This window comes from Calidris pugnax, unplaced genomic scaffold (genome assembly GCF_001431845.1).
Source record: "Calidris pugnax isolate Ruff unplaced genomic scaffold, ASM143184v1 scaffold17, whole genome shotgun sequence".
NCBI classification, from domain to species: domain Eukaryota; kingdom Metazoa; phylum Chordata; class Aves; order Charadriiformes; family Scolopacidae; genus Calidris; species Calidris pugnax.
Window position 1 is genome coordinate 8,847,367 of NW_015090794.1, and position 19,946 is coordinate 8,867,312.

At 39.2% G+C, this 19,946-nt stretch overlaps 1 protein-coding gene across 3 annotated transcripts in view; it reads left to right on the forward strand.

Annotated features, from left to right (window-relative positions):
* Window positions 1-13,792, forward strand: part of GRIN2A (glutamate receptor, ionotropic, N-methyl D-aspartate 2A) — a 186,375-nt gene extending 172,583 nt beyond the window's left edge. The window contains exons 14-15 of one of the 3 annotated variants that reach the window (XR_001411311.1): window positions 1,367-4,048; window positions 6,592-13,792. Coding sequence is in view for 2 of the 3 variants with exons in the window: in XM_014936570.1 (XP_014792056.1) it covers window positions 1,367-3,027; window positions 6,592-6,607 (1,677 nt within the window). In the remaining variant the exon portion in view is untranslated. The remainder of the gene's footprint in view (window positions 1-1,366; window positions 4,049-6,591) is intronic. The other 2 variants (XM_014936570.1, XM_014936571.1) reach the window with 2 other exon arrangements.
* The last annotated feature ends 6,154 nt before the right edge of the window (window positions 13,793-19,946 follow it).

Here is a 19,946-nt window from a genome sequence, read left to right on the forward strand (position 1 = left end):
AATTATCATATGCCAGGATAATTGGTAATCAAATACTGAAAACTAATACATTTAGGGGAAATTTTGATGAAGAAATGGTGGAGCTGCTCAGATACAGAAAACGGATTAATTTCCACAAAAAAATCCAAACAAAATAAATGCTAAATTAATGAGAGACATTAGTTCTCAGTTTTGTGTTTTTCTTAAACAAGTGGATTTTAAGCAATAAATATATACTGCAATATTTTAATAAGCTTTTCTTGATGGCAAACTGGAATAAAGCATGAGAAGGGGCCAAACACAAGTGTCATTTATGTTTGGTTGGACACTAAGACAGGTTTTAATGATGACTTTACCAAATCCAAAGTGGATTTACATATCCAAATAAGTGATACTTTTCATAAAATAAGGGAAGTATGTGCTTTTCTTAGATTTTTGACAAATTAGTTGGGTTTTTGTCTTTTTTTTTAAACACAGTACTTCCATTAGGTAATTGATTTTGCTGGATTTTTTTATAAAGCTGAAGAGAATTGAAAATGATACTAAAATGCCTAATTGCTTTAAAATGTGCTGAAATTACCCTGTTGAGTAAATTGGACTGTATTGGATCTGCATTACAAATACCCTGCCCTACCCTGTTGGGGATTGTCTAGAAAAGCAGATATGCTTTAATCTGCACATTTTACATTTGAACTTTATACTTTTGGCGTTTTACGTTTGAAATTCTCCTAACCGATCCAGGGGAAAAAAAGTACTTATTTCAAAGGCAAATTTCTAAGAATTACAAGTTCACGGGGTCGGAAACGTCAATTGAGCTCACAGGAGCGACAGACGAGGTTGGAGTTAAAAGACAGACTTCAGCTTTTCACTCAAAATGAACTCAAATTCAGACTTTAGAAAGGGATGGGATTTTTTCATAGGTCCTAGGATAGAAAACAGAAAAGCTAAAATACCATGACTAGAAGCCTTTTTATTTCAGTGCAAGTGAAGAGTACCTTGACCTCCAAGAAGGTTTAGGGGCGTGACTTAATCACTGGTTTAAAAGAATAGTTTCCCTTACTGAAGGTTAGTTACATTTTGTGATGGGAGTAGGGAACTTTTTCAAGTACCTTCTAGTCTTGTTTTCTAGAGCAAGCAGGGGATGCCAACACAGACCATTGGTTTGTAGAACACTGGCAATTTTTCTCCTTTACTGCTGGAAAATATGGCAGAAATTATTCTCCTGTATCAACATAAGGAAATGTTAATAGAGTAGATACGTACTTTTAATCTTTCCAGTAATTAGACAAGTGATGTATAATTGTTCTTCATCGTTAAAAAAAAAAAAAAAGGAAGTATTTAAAATTGACATCTAGTGATTTAATTTGTTTTATATTATTCATTACAGGGTATTTACAGCTGCATTCATGGAGTACACATTGAAGAAAAAAAGAAGTCTCCTGACTTTACTTTGACCAATTCCCAAACCAACATGTTAAAACTACTGCGAACAGCAAAAAATATGACCAATATCAATCCTTCAAGAATTAACTCCCCCAAAAGAACAGCTGATTTTATTCAGAGGGGTTCCTTGATTATGGATATGGTCATGGATAAGGGAAACTTGATATTTTCTGATAACAGATCCTTTCAGACTAAGGATAACTTCTTTGGTGACAACATGAGTGAACTGCAGACACTTCCTGGCAATCGACACAAGGACAATCTCAACAACTATGTTTTCCAAGGTCAGCACCCTCTCACACTGAATGAGTCCAACCCAAACACAGTAGAGGTTGCAGTAACAGCAGAAGCAAAAGCGAACTCCAGACCCAGGCAGCTTTGGAGGAAATCTGTTGAATCTTTGCGTCAAGATTCTGTACGTCAGGGCCAAGGTTCCCAGAGAGAGAACGGGTCTGACGAAAACAGGCAGCTTTCAGTGAAAAGCCAAAGATACCTTCCTGAAGAGATTGCCCATTCAGATGTATCGGAGGCATCAAGCCGAGCTACTTGTCATATGGAAGCTGAAAACAACAACAAGCATCACAAAACCAAGGACAATTTTAAAAAAAGGACAGTAGCGTCAAAATACCCAAAAGACTGTAGTGAAGTGGAACTGACATATCTGAAAACCAAACCGAGCTCTCCACGGGATAAAATCTACACGATTGATGCTGACAAGGAGCCAGGATTCCGCTTGGACACACCTCAGTACATCGAAAACATTGTCCTTCCAGATACTATAGAGTTTCCTGATGTTTATCAAGATCACAATGACAACTACAGGAAAGCAGAACACGCAAACAGGACTCCCTTGCATAACGAAGACAGTCTTCCAAATAATGACCAGTACAAACTTTATGCAAAGCACTACACTTTAAAAGATAAAAATTCTTCCCTAGTTGACATGAACGATAGGTACCGACAGAACTCCACCCACTGCAGGAGCTGTCTCTCCAATTTGCCCACTTACGCGGGACACTATTCAGGCAGATCTCCCTATAAATGCGACGCGTGCTTGCGGATGGGGAACCTCTATGATATTGAAGAAGATCAGATGCTGCAGGATACAACGAACTTATCACTTCCTGAAGAAGTCTACGATCATAGTTGGTCACAAAACAATGCTCTGCAATATCATAAAAAAAACAAGTTGAGGATTAGCAGGCAACATTCTTTTGATAATATCGCTGATAAGTCCAGGGAAATGGATATTGGAAGACCTTCTCGTAGTATAAGCTTGAAAGAAAGAGAGAAATTTCTACAAAGTAGTCCATATGCAAGCATGTTTAGTGTTCCCTCAAGCAAACTGTTGGGCAACAAGGCCTCACTTTTAACTCATGCTCTGGAGGACAGTAAGCGGAGCAAGTCCCTGTATCCCGTTCACTCGGACGATAACCCCTTCCTGCACTCCTACCGCGACGACCAGCACTTATCTCTTAGGCGGAGTCCGGCTGATCTTTATAAACATTCCTTACCAACAAGAGGAAGAAATGATAATTATTTAAGGTCATCCATACAGTCTACAGCATCATACAGTTCCAGGGATGGTCGGATCCATAATGACATGTACATTTCACAGCATGTTTTGCCTTACGTTGCAAATAGGAATAGCTTGTACTCAACTCCAAGGGTTTTAAATTCCTGTAGCAATAGACGTGTGTATAAGAAAATGCCTAGCATTGAATCAGATGTTTAAATTTTCCATGAACACTTTATCTATAGGGAAAAAATAGTTGCCACCATCTTAGAGGGAGAATTTATCCTTTAACAGTATCCTGCTATGGTAAATGATATGTAAACCTCTCCCTTTCCCAGTGTACTTCTGTACATGAATAGGTAAACTAGTATGCTCTTAACCATCCTTTTAAAATATGTCTTGTTGAAAAGGATAAAAAATAGCCATTTATGTATGCTTTATATATAAATGGCAAGCTGTACGGAAATAGCCCCAATATATGTTGGCAACTATGCTGTTTTGTATCTAATCATTTTATTATTTCGGTTATTCTAATTTATGTTGCTAAGTATCATTCAATGTACTTTTGTCCTTAGAAATGTTTAATGATTTCCTAGTACTGGATAAGCAATATGGTATGCATGTAGTGTGACACAGACAAAAAGAATTAGGAATGCATTTGCACAGTTTCAAAAGTAAGACTCTAAAAGAGAACAGAAAGCTAGACTTTCAAAAATATATTTTAGCTTCATAAGCATTTTCAAAGCCAAATAATAATATAAAAAAAACCCCAACCCCTGGGACCTTAATAAATAAAATACAGCGTGTTAGCACAAAATTAGTATGTTTGTTCTAGACTGACAGAACATAAAGGGAAAGGCTGTAGGCCCAAACATGTGAACTGCTGTGTACCAAAAGGAAGCCCCATGGATATTGGTTAATGTTAATGTACAAATGTTTTTCTTATATTTCACACGGACTTACCATTACAAACTAAGTTCATTGAAAAGTCTGCAGTCATCTTGTAAGAAACTTCACAGCTGCCTAATCCAGAGTATATATTTTTAGATATCACTATATGACACTTACCGTGGAGCTGTGGACTTTATTAGTAACCTTGAGGCCTAATGTGTACGTAAGTTTGCATTTGCCCCTTACTGGTGATTACTCAGGGCTGTATAGTATTTCTTTTATTCCTTCACTTCCCAAACCAAATCCCAACCCGCTGTAATTCTTTGTTCATAGTGTATTAGTGACATCTAATCAATTGTACGTTACTAGTATTAAAGCCGTTAATGCAGTATCAAACACCGACAGCCATAGATTCAGTGTATCAGTGAGGAGTGCAATGCCATTTATCTCGATACACAGTGAAGGATTAACACCTTGGGAGGGACTTCTTCCTTCCAGAACATCGTGCATATTTGTTGAATATCACACCACCTTAAAAAATTTCTCCCATCAAGTCTGTTATTTAAATTGAATATATGCACACAGAGCTAAGAAACAGTATCTGTATTATCACTTACTGGTATACAAAGATATTCACATAAGAGGGATGTGTTGTTACATGAGTTTACCTCTAGTAAAGATCAATCAGATTATTTCACAAATAAAACATCTGCTACACGCCTCTCCTTGCCCCCACTGGGAAAAAAAGAAACCACTAGATTTTAATGGTAGGGGAGTGTGGAAGGGAAGAGAGGAAGCTTTCCATGAGTAGAATGTAGAGCTGTACATTTAATTTAAACTAAAGAAGTAAATTAAATTGCTAATATACTTAAATACAGAAAACATTCGACAGGTGCTGCTCTCCCATTCTCCTGCTGCTCTGAGAATGGCCTTAGGTTTTTTGTGTAGAGGAAGTTTAGATTATTCAAGCATTATTCCTTACGTTTCACTGAAGAACAGTGAGCAGGGAAACCATTACACTGTGAATTGGAAAATGTGAATATTACCCTAACTTTTCTCTGAATTGAAAGTCTTTTCAACAGAATCATGCCTGTCAGCTGTAATTGTAGTATCTGCATGCCAGAGGTACAGTATGCAAACTGTTTAATTTGAAATAGCATACTGCAAAGCAGAGCTGGAAATAGGAGATAATATAAATGATGTATAGGGATAGACAAAATATAGCTTCTTCAATTCTGATTGCAATTTTTTTATTAAACAGATTTAAGCTGACATTAACTACCAAATAGTCCAGAATGAGTTTTTGGTATTTACAAATGTATTTGTATATTCACCATAATGGTGAAGGATGATATTTTTTGAAGGAAGGGGATGTAATGAGGTTTGGGCTTCCAGGTCCCTGTCCAGCTTCCAAAAACCGCATTATACTTTATGATAAGTGTGTTCAGAAAGCATATCTATGGGTATCTGTATGCTGTCCAGAGCAAATATGTGTCGAGTTTTCTTTATTCAACATTTGGTCACAGTTTTTGGCCCTGATTCACCTGGTATGCTTTCTGGTTCCTCACTGGATGTAGCTGTATGAACAGAAGATCCTCACCTGCCCTCAGAGAGGTTCACGTTTCTTAGGAGGAGCTGTATGAGCGAAGCAGGGCTGGGGTGTTTGTGAGATGAACGTTACTTTTCATCAACCAAAACCTTTTCCCAAAGACATAGGTATACTATTTCTCTTAGGTCTACAGGAAGGCAAATGCACTAAAGGCATAAACATTGTTGTAATGAGTTTAATAGAAATAGTTCAGGCAAATTTTAATTTTTAGTCCAAATTGTAGTATACCAAGTGAAATCTGAAGTATTTGGAACTACCTGGTGTGTTTCAGCAGATGTGGCATCTGCTGGTATCATACCGAAACCTGCCATGCAAGTCACTGGGAATTTTACCAAGTGAATCATAAAACTCAGTGGTGGCTCTCATCTTTCACATGATCTTAAAGCTCTCAAAATATTTGCTGATCACTCCAAGTCTTTTGCATCATCATCTCTCTCTAACTCGACACACATAGCTCAGTATATAGGCAAGTACTGTCTGTGAAGTTCTGGGAAAGAAAAATTCCCGTTTACAACATTTTCTAACTGTTGAGATCCAAATGTAAACATCCTAAACCCAGGTGGATTTATCCTTCTGTGAAATGAAAAAGCAAATTAGCTGTAAAGAAATACATTGCAGTGTTTGCTTTTTCTGATTTTGAGCAGATTTCTGCTGACTGTAGAGATTTATTATTATTAGCTGCAAATATGCAATACAACCACCTCCCCTAAACCAAAACAAATTTAAGAGACAGAGGGAAGACTTGATAATGTTGCACAGCAGTTGTTCACATGGAATTAAAAAATGCTACCTTAAAGAAGGAAAGAAAAAATCAACAAACCCAGATACTGAAAGTAGAGGGAAAAAGAATCTGCATGCATTTGTTGCTTTGACCTTGGCATATAATATGAGTGAATAAAGGGGGAAGAAAAGGCTAAAGAGTAGGATTGTAGGCGAGTAGCTGGTGTGGTTGCAGATGTATAACGTGTAAAGAAGAAGAAGCTGGGAAGTTGAAGGAAAGTCTTCAACACTAGAGCCACAAGCCACAGCTTGTGAGGCTCAGCCGTAGAGCGCGTGGAATTCTGAATATTGCCTGAGCTTTGTTGATATATTTGCACTGACTTTCAGTAAACCGAGATCAAGACTTTCTGTATTTCCCTCTCTCTCACTCTAGCTGCTGCTATTCTTGAAGAGGAGAAAAGAATCTTCCTGCATAAGTGGCCATCCTTTCTGTACCTTTCTGGATGGTGCTGGTGACTTGTTACATTTTCCTGATTACAGCTCTAGCAGTTTGTTGGTCTTTCCTATCACCAAGATTTCCCGTGACTCCAGCTGGAACTGAATCAGGCTGTAAATGATATGGGCCATTCTTGGTAGCATGTCCTGTAGTGTTACACTGCTCCTGGACGACAACTTTTATGGAGGCAGGATATTGAATTGCTGAGGAATGCAGTAGGTACACGGAGGTAAAAACAGCTACGTAGACATACCTGCCTCTCGCTTTTTTCCTCTTTTAAAGACATTGTAGAATTTCTTCATGTTTTTGTCTTTCCCTTTTCACCACAGTAAATTTTCCTTTTTCCTTTCAAATGGATTTTGTGTTCTGCTTGTGTTCCTTAGAGCAGTGTAGCCACCCACTAACTTAAACGCATGGAAATAAGATATTTTAATATATAAGATAAAATTAAGGAGAATTAAGAGTTTTTGTATTTCTAGAAAATTTCATTTAATGTTTTTTCAGCTTTTGCTCAGAATTCGTTATTCTGCTATGTAAGAAGCTTGGTGAGGAGAAAGAGTGCTGTGGACAAACAGAACCCAAATCACCGCCAGCTCACTGTGTTTTAGCAGCATCTCATAAATACATGTCTCCTGCTCTACGATCTTTGAGAACCACTTAGGAGGTGAAGTAAGGCTCACAAAGGAAATTGGAAGTGGTGGGGCTTTTCCTGGTGAAAATTAATCCTTTTACAGAGTTTTAAAGAAAGAAAAGCTATAGCTGTGTGTCTAGCATTGGGTGTCTGTGCTGGAAGGCTCAGCTCTCTCTGTTGCCAGTGGGGAGAGAGAGAAAGCTCCCTCTGGACGGTGGTTCAGAGCACAAGGCTGGGAGCAGGTCTGGGTGCGGTGTGTCCTGGAGATTTTACCTCTCTCTGTTGATTTTTGTAGAAAGTATAGGCTCCTAACGAAGACATCTGAGATAGGGGGGCTTAGAAAAGTAATGGTCTACTTATTCCCAGCCTCAAAAATTTGCTAGTTAAATCTGCAAGTGAGTTCCAAGTTAAATCTTGAAGGTGCATGGAGGTTCCTGTGCTTATGCAAGTTGTTACTGAGGTGGCACCTGGCATTTGTGGGTTTTGCAGTTCTCCCAGCCTAGTCCCCATCATTGTTTTCTTTAGACCACGTGGCTGTCCAGTGTGAAATAAAAGTGTCAGAATCTATTCCTTGTAGAATAACTTGCTATTTTCACATTTCTGCAGTGTAGCATATGCATCTTGGTGAAGGGGAAGATTTTGGTACTACTTCTTCCCTTGCTTTGTTAATCAATGGAGAACAGGAATTGTGGTACCAATTTAAGCGTATAAGAGTCAGCTTGGATTTAGGAAGAATTCAAGAGGTGAATCTTTTTGTTGTTTTACATTGCATTTAAGATGTTTGATATATAAAACCTAGTGAAAACAGATCTTTTATGGCAAAATCCTCTTTTGGTTAATACAGAACAGTAACTATCCTGTGGCTTGACTAGATCATGTTGTGTTAATCATCACATCGTGTGCTTCTTTCAAGATGGAGTGTCATACATTCCCTTGCTAAACCTTACCTTTCCCAACTCCAGTCCTGGTTTAGCTCAAAAGTCTTTTTAAAGTAGGTATCTTTCCTGTGTAGAGCAATCTGGTTTGCAATGTAAAAACATTTTTCAGTATACACTTAAAATTGTTTGCTTTACCAATGCTATTCTTTTAATCTAAACTTCCTTCCTATTGAGAGCTGAGCCTTCGAAGTACAACAGTGCTGAAGGAACTTCTGAAAAAGCAAAGAGGCCTTTCGAAGTACAACTTTTATGATAGGAGCCATTTCCCCACCCAAACTCACCTGTACTGTCGTATTTAAATGTATTAGCAATATGTTAGTATTTACTGTCAGTAGGAGGGAGCACAGTTTGGTCACAGCTGTGTATTTATTTGTGGGTGTAAATGCAAGTACAGCCAGGTATGTGATGTTAAGGACAGGCTCAGCCTGCTGTGGCTGGAGTCCCCTGTGCAGTCCCCTGTGCAGCTGCAGTTGGATGGGGGTAGTAGCCTCAAGACTGTCATGTCCCTTCCATCGCTCTGGTCATGCAGACTCTCCTGTCTGATGTGCACATATTGTACATAGCGTAAAATTCTTGTTGATGCTCAGCTTTCATTGTGGAATTAGTCCCATGTTCACCTTCATTACACTGTCACAGCGATGTTGGTGGGATGGAGAGGGGGTTGTCTGTGCTGTCTGGTGTCTGTTGCCCTGTTAAATGGGAGCAGAAACCCTGCCCTGCTTCTTTCTGCGCTGCTGGGAAGGGTTACTGCACCCCTTGTAAATAAGCTCCTCATTTATTTCACCCCAGTCAGGCCTTTAATTTTATTTTTTTTTTGCCCTGCTTCTTTCAACCTGTGTACAGAGTATGCTCTCTACAAACCTGTGCTCTTCCAATGTCCTGCAGCTTTGGAAGTCAGGAGTAGGAGTGTGCATCGCCCTGCAATGCAGTGAAAATGCACTTAGTTCTTGCAGGTTCATGAGCTTTTTTTGTTACATACTGCAGAATATATCTGCTGTGGGTGAAACTGTTTGGGGTTTTGTTTGGGTTTTTTTTTTTTAATGAATGCCAGTCTAACAGCTGTAAGAATCCACTGCTGATTATGTGATGATTTTGTCATATCTATAATTTAAGAACCAGAAATAATATAAGTAAAATTAAGTTACCTCACTATTTACCAGGTTTTTGTTGTTTTGCACTTAAATGACACTTTTTACTCCTTTTGCTTAATTCTTTACCTGTATTGAAAACGATGCTAAATTAGTAGAGAATATAACCATGCTGTAACATTGTCATGCAATACCTTTATTAGTAGATAACCACACTAAGTATAGTATTACATATTTAAAAGAGAGATGGTTTTGACTCTCCAACTCTTAAAAAGTAGTGGTGATAAGCAGTTATACTCCTAGATGTTTTGTCCTTTCCCTTTTGTATTAGTATTTGTTTTCACTAATATATTTCAAAAATTATATTTCTATGTGCACGTTAGAAAACTGTGAAAATAAATACCAATAAATATTGTGATACTTATTCAGTGCACTCTAAGTTCCAAGTGAGATGATACTTTGCTTGGGAATTGATGGAAGTTTCCTCACTTCTCATAAATGGTACTGAGCTTTAATGTGGGCAAATGGTAATATTTACAGTGACATTAAATTTTAATGGAGAATGTCTTGTTTTGCACTTGTAATACTATTAGAAGAAATGATATGTTTTTCTCAGCAAATGCATTATGAGACTACATTTTTTTAATTTGTTTTGTGCTTTGCAGTACGTAAGAATAGCTGTTTTGAAGAGATTTGTGTTATATCATTACTACAGGATTCTTTAGTCTTACAATTTTTTATTGAACCCGTTTAATAATGGTGTTTAATGGCAAAAACCTTTTGGAAATATATTTTGGCTTCTGTTTCACATGCAAACCCTGTGTTTGGACTCACAGTGATGCAGTTGAAGCCCTCATGAGGTTGCTGTGCCTTCCCGTGCTACTGGGGAAGGAGGCCTTCCTTGCTCGTTGTTAGAGGAGTTGAGAAAAATTTTGCAGGATGTCTTGTGCAACATTTGAAGTGTAAATGATCTTCAAAAGTGAAAAAAAAAAAATAAATTGGAGGTTCACAGTTATCCACACTAGCGGGTGGTCTGTGACAGGCTGCAGGGTGTGTGGTTTCTGGAGGAAATGATAATTTTTAACTAAAGTGATTTGAATTCTACTTAAGTTTCTGAAAGTCACTGAAAAAAACGGGAGTTTTCTTTTTTTTTTTTTTTAAAAGCCAAAGTCTTTCTGTTGTCATACGAGGTTTCACAGGAAAATGGGCCAAAGAATACAATTAAATATGCAAAAGGTTAATCCTATGGAAAAGGGTATCCTATCATCGTGATATGCACAAGCATGTCAATGGTAATAGGAACAATGTGTGTAATTTTCCTGTATATTGCTATGTAGGTTGCACTATTTTGAATGACGCAAGCTTGATATTTTAATTACCAAATACCATAAGAAGCTTTTATTAATAGTTTCAACTTTTTAACCTAAATATATATACAGTATAGACACACGTGCGTGCATACACTTCCTAACTTAGTCATGGTGAGTAATCTCCCACGGCCGTGGGACACATTCCAGCAGTGCTTTATTTTAAGTGATTCTCCTCCCTCCTTCCCAAACCTCCCAGATCCACTGAGCCTCTAGCAGCACTTATCGTAGCCTTGGTACCCATCAGAGAGGAGGCTGAAGGACTTGCTGGGATGGGGATTGCTTTGTGCTAGGACACGTGAAAACACATCCGAGGACAGTTCCTGTCCAAAAGAATTTGGAAATGGTACTCACTAGAAATAACAGAGCCATAGGAAAAGTGTCTTCTCATGCTGTTGTGAAAATTCATGGCCAGAGAGGGTCTGTTGGCCTGATTTTTAAATTCTGTGTCAGGTTACTCAATCTACACCTGGTCATTAAGCATGTTACTTAAGGTAGCTGAGGAAGGACACCTAAAAAACAAAAATTCCCAGGAAAGCTCAGCTGGTGTGTGCACCTGTGGCCGCTGGTGTATTCCTCATGCAGACTGAGCAGTCTTCAAAATCCTATTTAGCGGTGGTGGTGGAATCAGAATCACTTTTTCTCAGTGAACAGGCTTTTGAAGTTGCTATACCTGATGGTGTGGAGATTTTTTGACCAAGAGATAATTGTGGTATTGGGCTTCTTTTCTAAATTTACTAAATTAGTAGTTAGTGCTCTAACCAAAACTTCTGATGAAAAAAATACCTTGGAAAATATTTGTTTGAAGTAATTCCTGAGGTTTTTTGCAAAGGGAGGGTTAGATAGTTACTAATTTTTCCACCTTAACCTAGAAACAGGGTCAGATTTTGTCTATGGTTCATTGCAAGTGTGTCTTAGAGAGGAACCTGGTTCCAAGTCCTTTGTTTGCAAGAAGAAGATTTTTGGTTAACTCATTTTTACATGGCCTAGGTCTGTATTCCAAACTTAGGCCAAAAGCCTTTCGACTTAAATAGGGATGTGTGAGTGAGTGATGGGAGAGCAGATCCTTAGTGCAGTCCCTGCTAAGAATTTAAAAAAAAAACAACAAACAACAAAAACCAAAACCTCATGTTGCAAAGGTATGGAAGTTGCATCATGAAAAATTGTGTGCAGCTAGGAAGGAAACTAGTGCAATTTTTAGTAAGAAGAGTTTACAGTTTATACTTGATATCAGCTATAATATTTTGAAATAGTCTTACTCACTTCAGAATGTCCATTTTGCACTGATGAAGAACAGCTCGATCTCTCTGTCTTCACACCTCACACCCACATACACAGTGTAACTTGTGTCTTCCCTGCTGAAACCAGAAGGTACAAACAGAATTCATTAATGTGTTAGGCAAACTCCTACCTGATCCTTAACTAAGTATGCTATTTTTATACAAAATTTGCATCCGTGCATTTCAGGTTCTCTCAGAAGCACTTCACCTGTGAGTTAATAATGTTCATTTTAATTCATCAGATTCAAATTTACACTAAACCTGAAGGGCATTTTGTGCTTCCTTTCATTCTGTTTAATGATTTTTGCTGGCTTAGATGAAACACTTAATATTTCTGTGCTGCTAAACAAAAAACATCAGAAATATTTTAAAATCTCAAAATTACACTCTTAAAAACATTTTTACCTGCTTACTTGAATAATGTAAATTTAATGTGTTGTCCTGATTAGTCTTTGTATACATACACATATATATGTGAGCTATATATGTATAAGCTTTATATATATATGTGTACGTATAACATTTTGGGGGAGAATGAGGGAAAAGATAAAAATTCAGCATTGTGACAAAGATTCTACAAACATTTATTAACAGTTCCAAGTAATGTATTGCTGGTTTGAGTATGATTAGAAGTTATTTGCAGTTGAACTCTGAAAAATGAGATGAAACTGAAAATTAGTATTGGATAATCAGTCATCATCCTAAGACCGGTTTCATCTGCATCTTGAGAAAATAAAAATTCACAATATTAACTTGGAATTTTGCTCAGAAATAAAATTATAAGTTATTAGTGCAGTTAGTACAGTTGGAAAAGTATACTGGAAAAAAAAAACCTCCAAGTGTACTAATTTGTACTGGTTACACAGAGCACTAATCTACCTTGCTGCAGAAGAAATTTGCATTCCATAAATAACATCTTACCAGAAATCTTGGAACCATTTGAGTCCACACACAGTGAATTAAAAGGTCTATAATTTCTGTTATTTGCTAGTGCAATTTACTGTAAAACTCTCAAGAGTGTAATATTTCAAACCAAAGGGTAAGTCATAAATTTCCAAGTGTTAGCAAAGAATAGTAAAGGTTTGAAGACCTCTTAACACCTGGGGAAATAAGTCAGGATGTTAAAGTAGGAATAAAAGAGTATTGGTGAAACGGAATCGAGCATAAAATAATTTTTAAGAGAATCCAGAATTTCATTATAAAATTCATAGTCTAATGGATTCTTCAAAAGAAAGGGTTTGGGGAAAAAGAGAATAATTAAAAACTAGTCTTGACATTCCAATTACTGCCTGTTTTATCGGATAGGTTTAGCAAACTGAAATGAATTTTAACACAGGATTGTCTGTACACAGGGGGGTTTAACTGTTGTGTTACGGAGATACGTGTACCCCCATCTCTGCCCCCCGCCCCCAATTCGGGGGGTGGCTGGGTCTGCCCCACCCCCCCTCACACACTGCTCTCCCCCCTTACCCACACTGTCTCACAGCAGTTCACCCCCACCATATTTTAACCCAGTGCATGACTGAGTGCTAATACTGTATAAATATTTTGAAACATATCTAAAGAAAGAAATATGTTTGCTTCAAAATTTTTACAATAGAGAAATATATAATTATTATGGTTGTCTTACAAATTGTATTGTGTTCTTCATTTTTGTTAAATATGTAGAAAAACATTAAGGGAATGGGGGACTCGAATGTCTGTGTGTACCGAAATGTATATAACTATTTGGGGAAAACACACGTGCCAAGTATAACATGATGTAAAAATTGTAAATATACGAAAATTCATTTTTCTAATAAAGATAATTTCTGCCAATTGATATGAAAATGAACAATGGTATCATTCTTGTCTGTCTTCCCTGTTAAGCGGCACAAGATGAAGCGTCAGCTGTGAATGTGGCTTAACTTCGTTTCTTCGTTAGTGGTTGATGTGATTGGAAAGGTGTTAACAGCCACATGTTTTGAGCCATCCCTCGCTGTTAGAAATTATCTAAAGGTGAAGACGCCCGAAGCTAAAGCTGACAGTACATGCTTGGTGTTCCCACTTTAATTTAATTCACGAAAAAGACGGAGACAATTAACTTAAGAAAAATTCATTCAGTGTGAGAAGTCTACTTTGAATGGTGCTCCCTCAGCAGAGGAGCAGTAGGAGCCAAGTTAAGGATGGCCTGTCAACCTGCAGCACCATTCTCCTGTATTCTGAAATACACACAAACCCTGGTGGGCCTGCATGGAGAGACGGTCCCGGCTGTAGAAGTGCAGGAGCTCTTTGGGTGATTGTGAAGGCAGCATCCAGCCTGAGGAGGAGGAGGTGTCCTACCAAGAACAAAGCCATCCCTGAGAAGAGCTGGAGAGCTGGAGGTGTGGAGTGCTCCTGGCACGGCCCCACTCTTGGAGGCTGACCAGGTGAGGATGGGGGGCAGCAAACCAGGGGGTGAGAAAATGGCAGACAAGTGACATGTCTTCTAAGACTTTGATATCAGCAGCTTTGTTTAATGGTCTCGTTAATAATGACTTAAATCAAAATAGAGATTCTAGTGGAGCAATCAAAATCTTTTCCTAAGATCTGGCCATGTGCCTGGCCAGGGGAGCGAAAGGAGCAGGGCTCACGTGGTGCTGCTAAGTGGTTCTGTAGGACCCCACATCCCAGGATGTCTAATCAGCTAATGAAAGTCTTCCTTTATTCCACAAAATGGGCATAAACAAACCCTTGGCAATTAGAATAATGTTCTTCGAGGCAGTGAGATGATAGTCATTATATAAATCCACAGCATCATTTGGTTAAATGTGCTTTGTGTTGAATGTAAAAATAACAGCCGGGAGGTGAAGGGTTGCTCACAGATGTCTCACAGCAGAATAGTCCCATCTATTTGTTCCCACGATAAACATGACTGCGCAGATAATGCGAGAGATATAAAACTGGAATTCTGTCCTTAATGATGTTTTTAATGAGTAAAGACTGCTGGGCTTATTGTCCTCTGCTAGAAAGCCATTTTAAAGGGACTCCACTTTATTTTTATCTAAACATCCCCATTTCATGAAACAAAATGAAATGTGCCCAGACTATTGACTCTTCAGCTGATTTTGAATCTTCATCTTTACCCAACGGACAGGCTACTCTGTTCTGCACAACGACACGCAGTGATCCCCATGGCTTTGGTTCACCCGCAGTGACGACCACCAAAGGACAATTCAGGTCCTTCAGTCATGTAAAAGCCCCAGGAGTCTCTGTAGGAGAGGGGTGATGCAGGACACAGCCCCGTGACTCCACCGGGAAGCACCGTTTGATGCCTGACCTGGGCTGGTGTCTGTGTCCGGGCTGCTCCTCCTGGAGATACCCGCCAGCGAAGCTCATTTCTCTCCTGCGCCCATGAGTCATCTCAGCTTTGACTCTGATTCCCTTTGGGATCTGGTTCAAAGGTAGACATATTCTCCCAGATCATTCCTTGGAATCTTTGCTGATGTGTCTATGGCAACTATCAGTCCTCCAAGACTTTCCTTACTAAAAAAACCCAACATTTAAGTGGCGACTGGGAAATGGAAGCTTTTTAAATCTGACATGCTGTGCATAGCACTGCCAGCAGTGTTCGTAGCAAAGCGACCAGTTCACCCAGTAGGAACTGGGTGTCTACACTACAGTGTCTTCCTGTAGTTTGGATGCAAACCCACCTGTTTTAAGGCCAATTGCTGAGCTCTGCTCATCTCCATATAGGGAGAGAGTGATTCCCACTGATCACACCAGCCACCCATCTCTGCCTCTTCCCGCAGTTCACCAGCAGCAGCAGCTCCCCTGTGCAGATCTATTGCAGCACAAAACCCAAACCGTGGCCTCCACAACCTGCTTCAGATCTAGCGTGTGATCCTCTGCCACTGCTGCTCCTCTCCCACATGGCAGGCCACTTCCCCATGTTACACAGCTTGTAACTGGGCCCTTCTTTCCACTGAAGAAAGAAAATTCCACACTGAAGGTCTCCGCGTTGACTTCTGTATTTTCTTTCTAGAAGTTCCCCAAAAAGCTTTCTGTGAGGTAATTTATTGACTATTTATTTGCCCCTAGTTAGCTACAGAGAATGATCGTTACAGTGGTTGACTGCATCCTGCTAAAATCAGTATGTTCAAATCTTACTTATTAAAAATAAGCTATGTTTATAATGTAAGTGATGATGGTTCCTTAAGTACAGCAATAACTATTTTAATGCAGTGAAGCTTCTTAGCATTGCAGTAGCAATACAGAAGATAATCATGATTAATATTGTTTACACAAGGTTACTGCAAGGTCAAAGACATTTTCCGTGGTCTCCATCGAGTTTCAGGTGTAATGGAATGGCAATAATGCTGAAAAACCCCTTTGTGCTGCAAAACACAAGGTCTGGCAGTTTCTTTCTCTCTTTTTGGAGCAGCCCTCAGCCTGCCAGTTACATGTGACACATCTAGTGAGACCACTGAACCTTCTCAAAGGCACCACACTGGCAGTAACACTTCATGCTGTATGTAAAGAGCTATGTAAGACACAAAAAGCAGAACATCTGAGCACAGGATTCGAGAGAGAAAAAATACAATATTAACCAGGTTTGAAAGCATAAGGCCCTCTCATTATAGAAGTGTGTAGTTCCACTAATTACTTTGGGGACTGACGATGTCTGGCACGTCAGAGGCTTGGTTATGAGCAGCTCTCTCCCTCTGTCCTGCACAGGGAAAAGGAAATCAAGTAGAAACCAGAACAGGCATTTCTCTATGTTTGAGAGAAAACAGAGACCTTGGACAGGTTTTCCTCCCGGTTTCTCAGTTGTATAGTTTTGTCAGTTAAGAGGTTTGCCAAATGAAGAAAAAGCTTCTCTAGTGGTATCACAATATCATGATGCTGATTTTACCCTCCTTTCCCAGCAAGAGAAATATGGCAAATTGTATAATTCTCCTGGTAGATGAAATGCCTCCGAGTTCCTTCAGTGCAGTTATAAAAGAACGGTTCGTATACCGTGGAGAGACAAAAGCAGTAGGAATGAGGATGACTAGAATAACTTTGATTTTCCTCTGAGAACAAAACTGCTGCTGCATTGATTTGGCCACAGTGAGTGTTTCCTAATATGGGCCTTGAAAACTGCAGTGCATGTTAATTCCTGTTACCCTTTTTATTTTATACGTAAATGTGTGTGAAGAGCTTATGTTTAAAAATAGGGGTGGGGATAATACTGAGGGGGTTTGCTATGGGAGAAACTTCCGAATAGGACTAGGCAACTCTAAGCATCCTGCAAAAAATGGCACAAATTTCTTTGAACATGTCTCTCAGCTGCAAGAACAGCTTGCAGTAGGTCTTAACCAACCAAGAAATTAATTAATGAAAAATCAAGTCTCAATTTTTTTACTCCATTTAGATTTTTACCCTAAATAGAAATACTGGAATGATAATCAGGTTCTGTTTCGCTCAGTTTTAAATCCACTGCTGTTCCTGTCCACGGATGCACTATTATCTTAGCAAATGGGAGCATCCAATGTGACCTGAACTATATTTGTACTTCTGTTTGCTTTCACATATCTCTTCTCTGAACTGAACAGCTCTGATATTATCACCTTCCTTCTTATTTCCCATTCCCTCTGTCTATTCCTAACAGTTTCCTCCATTTCTGTCCCTGTTAGAACACCATGGAAGTGTGAGCTGCACCTTAAACCAGACCTGCACAGTCAGCACATTTCCCTGTGTTAGTTAAAAGCATTGTAATCTCCATGTTCCATTCTATTTCTGTCTCTACAAAAACTAACATTTCATTTATTTCTGCAGTGCCACTCCGCAATGAGAAGATGATTTCAGTATTCAGAGCATAATGACTTCCATAACCTTTTTTTTTTTTTTCAGATGTTATTTTTGCACTCAAAACATTTGGATAGCTTAAATTATTTCTCCTTGTGTGCATTTATTTTCTGGTATTTCTAAACACTAACATTTTTTCCTTAATAAAGGAAAGACTGATAGGTCATTTTAAATCTCCTTCAAATCAATCTAGCAAATTTGGAATAGCTAAGAAATGACAGGTCATCTACAGACCAGGGTCTAGGGGTGGGAGTTGTGTTTTAAGGGATCCTGGACAGACGTACGTGTTTCCTTGGCCTAAATGCCTATGTGCCAGGGTATTGCATTCCATGTGCTGAGGAGTTTCTGAGTTAATGTTCAGCATAAAAAAAAAAAGGTTCGATTATATAATGTGATGTACTGGGTTAAACCACTAAATGCTTTGAAGTCAGAGAATGAGAAAGCCACAGTTTAGATTATCAAGAAAGTTATTAAATATTGATGCCTTGAGAAAATGGCACACGTCTTCAATTCTTTCACACTGCAGTCTAAAAAAATCACAAGTTTACTTCTTCAGGGAGCTGCATGCAGGTAGCAGAACCAGTCCTACAGGGAGAAGCTGAGTCAATGATGAAAGTAGCCCTATCTGATCATGGTATTTTTACATATTTCTCAGAGTGGCAGGTGGGTAGATCTGGAGTGTTTATGAACCAGAGTTACCAATTCATATCAGTGTATTCCCCAGCTGGTTCTGCAAACTTCTGTGGAAACATTTCTTCTTCCTGAGGCTGAGAGGGAAAGTAGGATGTGAGGTTATCTGCAGTGTGATGCTTGTACCCCCTTGCTGTCTGATTGCAATGCTATATCATATTTGCCTCAATGCTGTAACAACAAAATCCCATGATTTTAGGCAGGAATTTGAGATGTAGCTATTTACACATGGGCAACCCACAATGAATTAAATACAAATTAACTCAGAGTGAACTGCAGTCTGTTACCCCAGTGAGCATGCAGAGTAACTCTGGCTCGGCAGCCCGTGCAGCAATGGCTGTGCTGGTGTGCACAAAGACCAATTACAACCTGGCAATGCTTCCATCCTCCTAATTGCAAAGTGTTCCCCACTGGCTTCATCCCCAGTGTAACCCAGGGAAAACTTGGTCCCGGATTCTTGGTCTTTACCAGGCACTGCAGGGCTTGAGAAGTCTAGAGATGTGACTGCTACTGAGAGTAAGGCAGGGCTGCTGGTATTTTAAGTGACTGGCTCTGTGTGTGCACACACTTGTGCGTATTTTAGAGAAGCAGCTTCTCAAATCCTCTCTAATGTGAATGCAACACTCCCAATACAGACCCTTATTTGCTGATTTTAGCAGCAATCATACGAATGATTTTTAGGGGGAACAGATGGCTTAGTGGTCGGTAAGGCCAGAGGACACTGCCTGTGTGTGCTGAGCAGACCCTAGTGGCACCCAGTGCCAGGGGTAGCTGACCAGTTTGTGTGCTGCTAGTGTGTCCTGGATGAAGATATCAAATCTTGCACCTTCCTGACAGTAGAATTTTATAGAAATGCTACTTCATTTTTGGTTGGAAGCAGAACAGATTGCTGGACTGGCAATCTCAAAGACTGGTTTCTGACATTACCATGTCAAGGGCTCTTGTGAGTCACTTCACCTCTTTCGTTTCCCTCCAGTTCCTCTTCAGTCTGCAAGTCAGGTCTTTGCTGGGGTTAATGTCTCTTGCCACTTTCTCGTATGGAGCAGACACTAAAGTAAGATGCTCTCAGTCATGGCAGACTCAAATTGGCTTGGCAGCAATAAAATAGTTAAAAATACTCAATTAATAATTTTTCTCCTACCTTGAAGGCTATTGGCATAACCTCACTGTATCTGACCATTTGTCAGCAGAAGCCTAACGTACAGAGATGTAACAAACCAGAGCACATCTCTGGAGCCACCAACATTGAGGATGAAATATAACAATGAAGATAAGCCTCCAAATCGGTCTCAGTCCACAACTACCTGCAAGACAAACTGCAAATCCTTGACCATGTTGCTCTTTCATACTGACAAGACGTGAGCACACAGAGGAAGTACCATTTTCAAAAATGCAGACCTGAAACCAGGAGCAACACATGGAGCACGCAAGTCTTTTTGACCTTTGTTGCACTGTTTATCCTGATCTTACACAGAAACTTCATTTTCTTT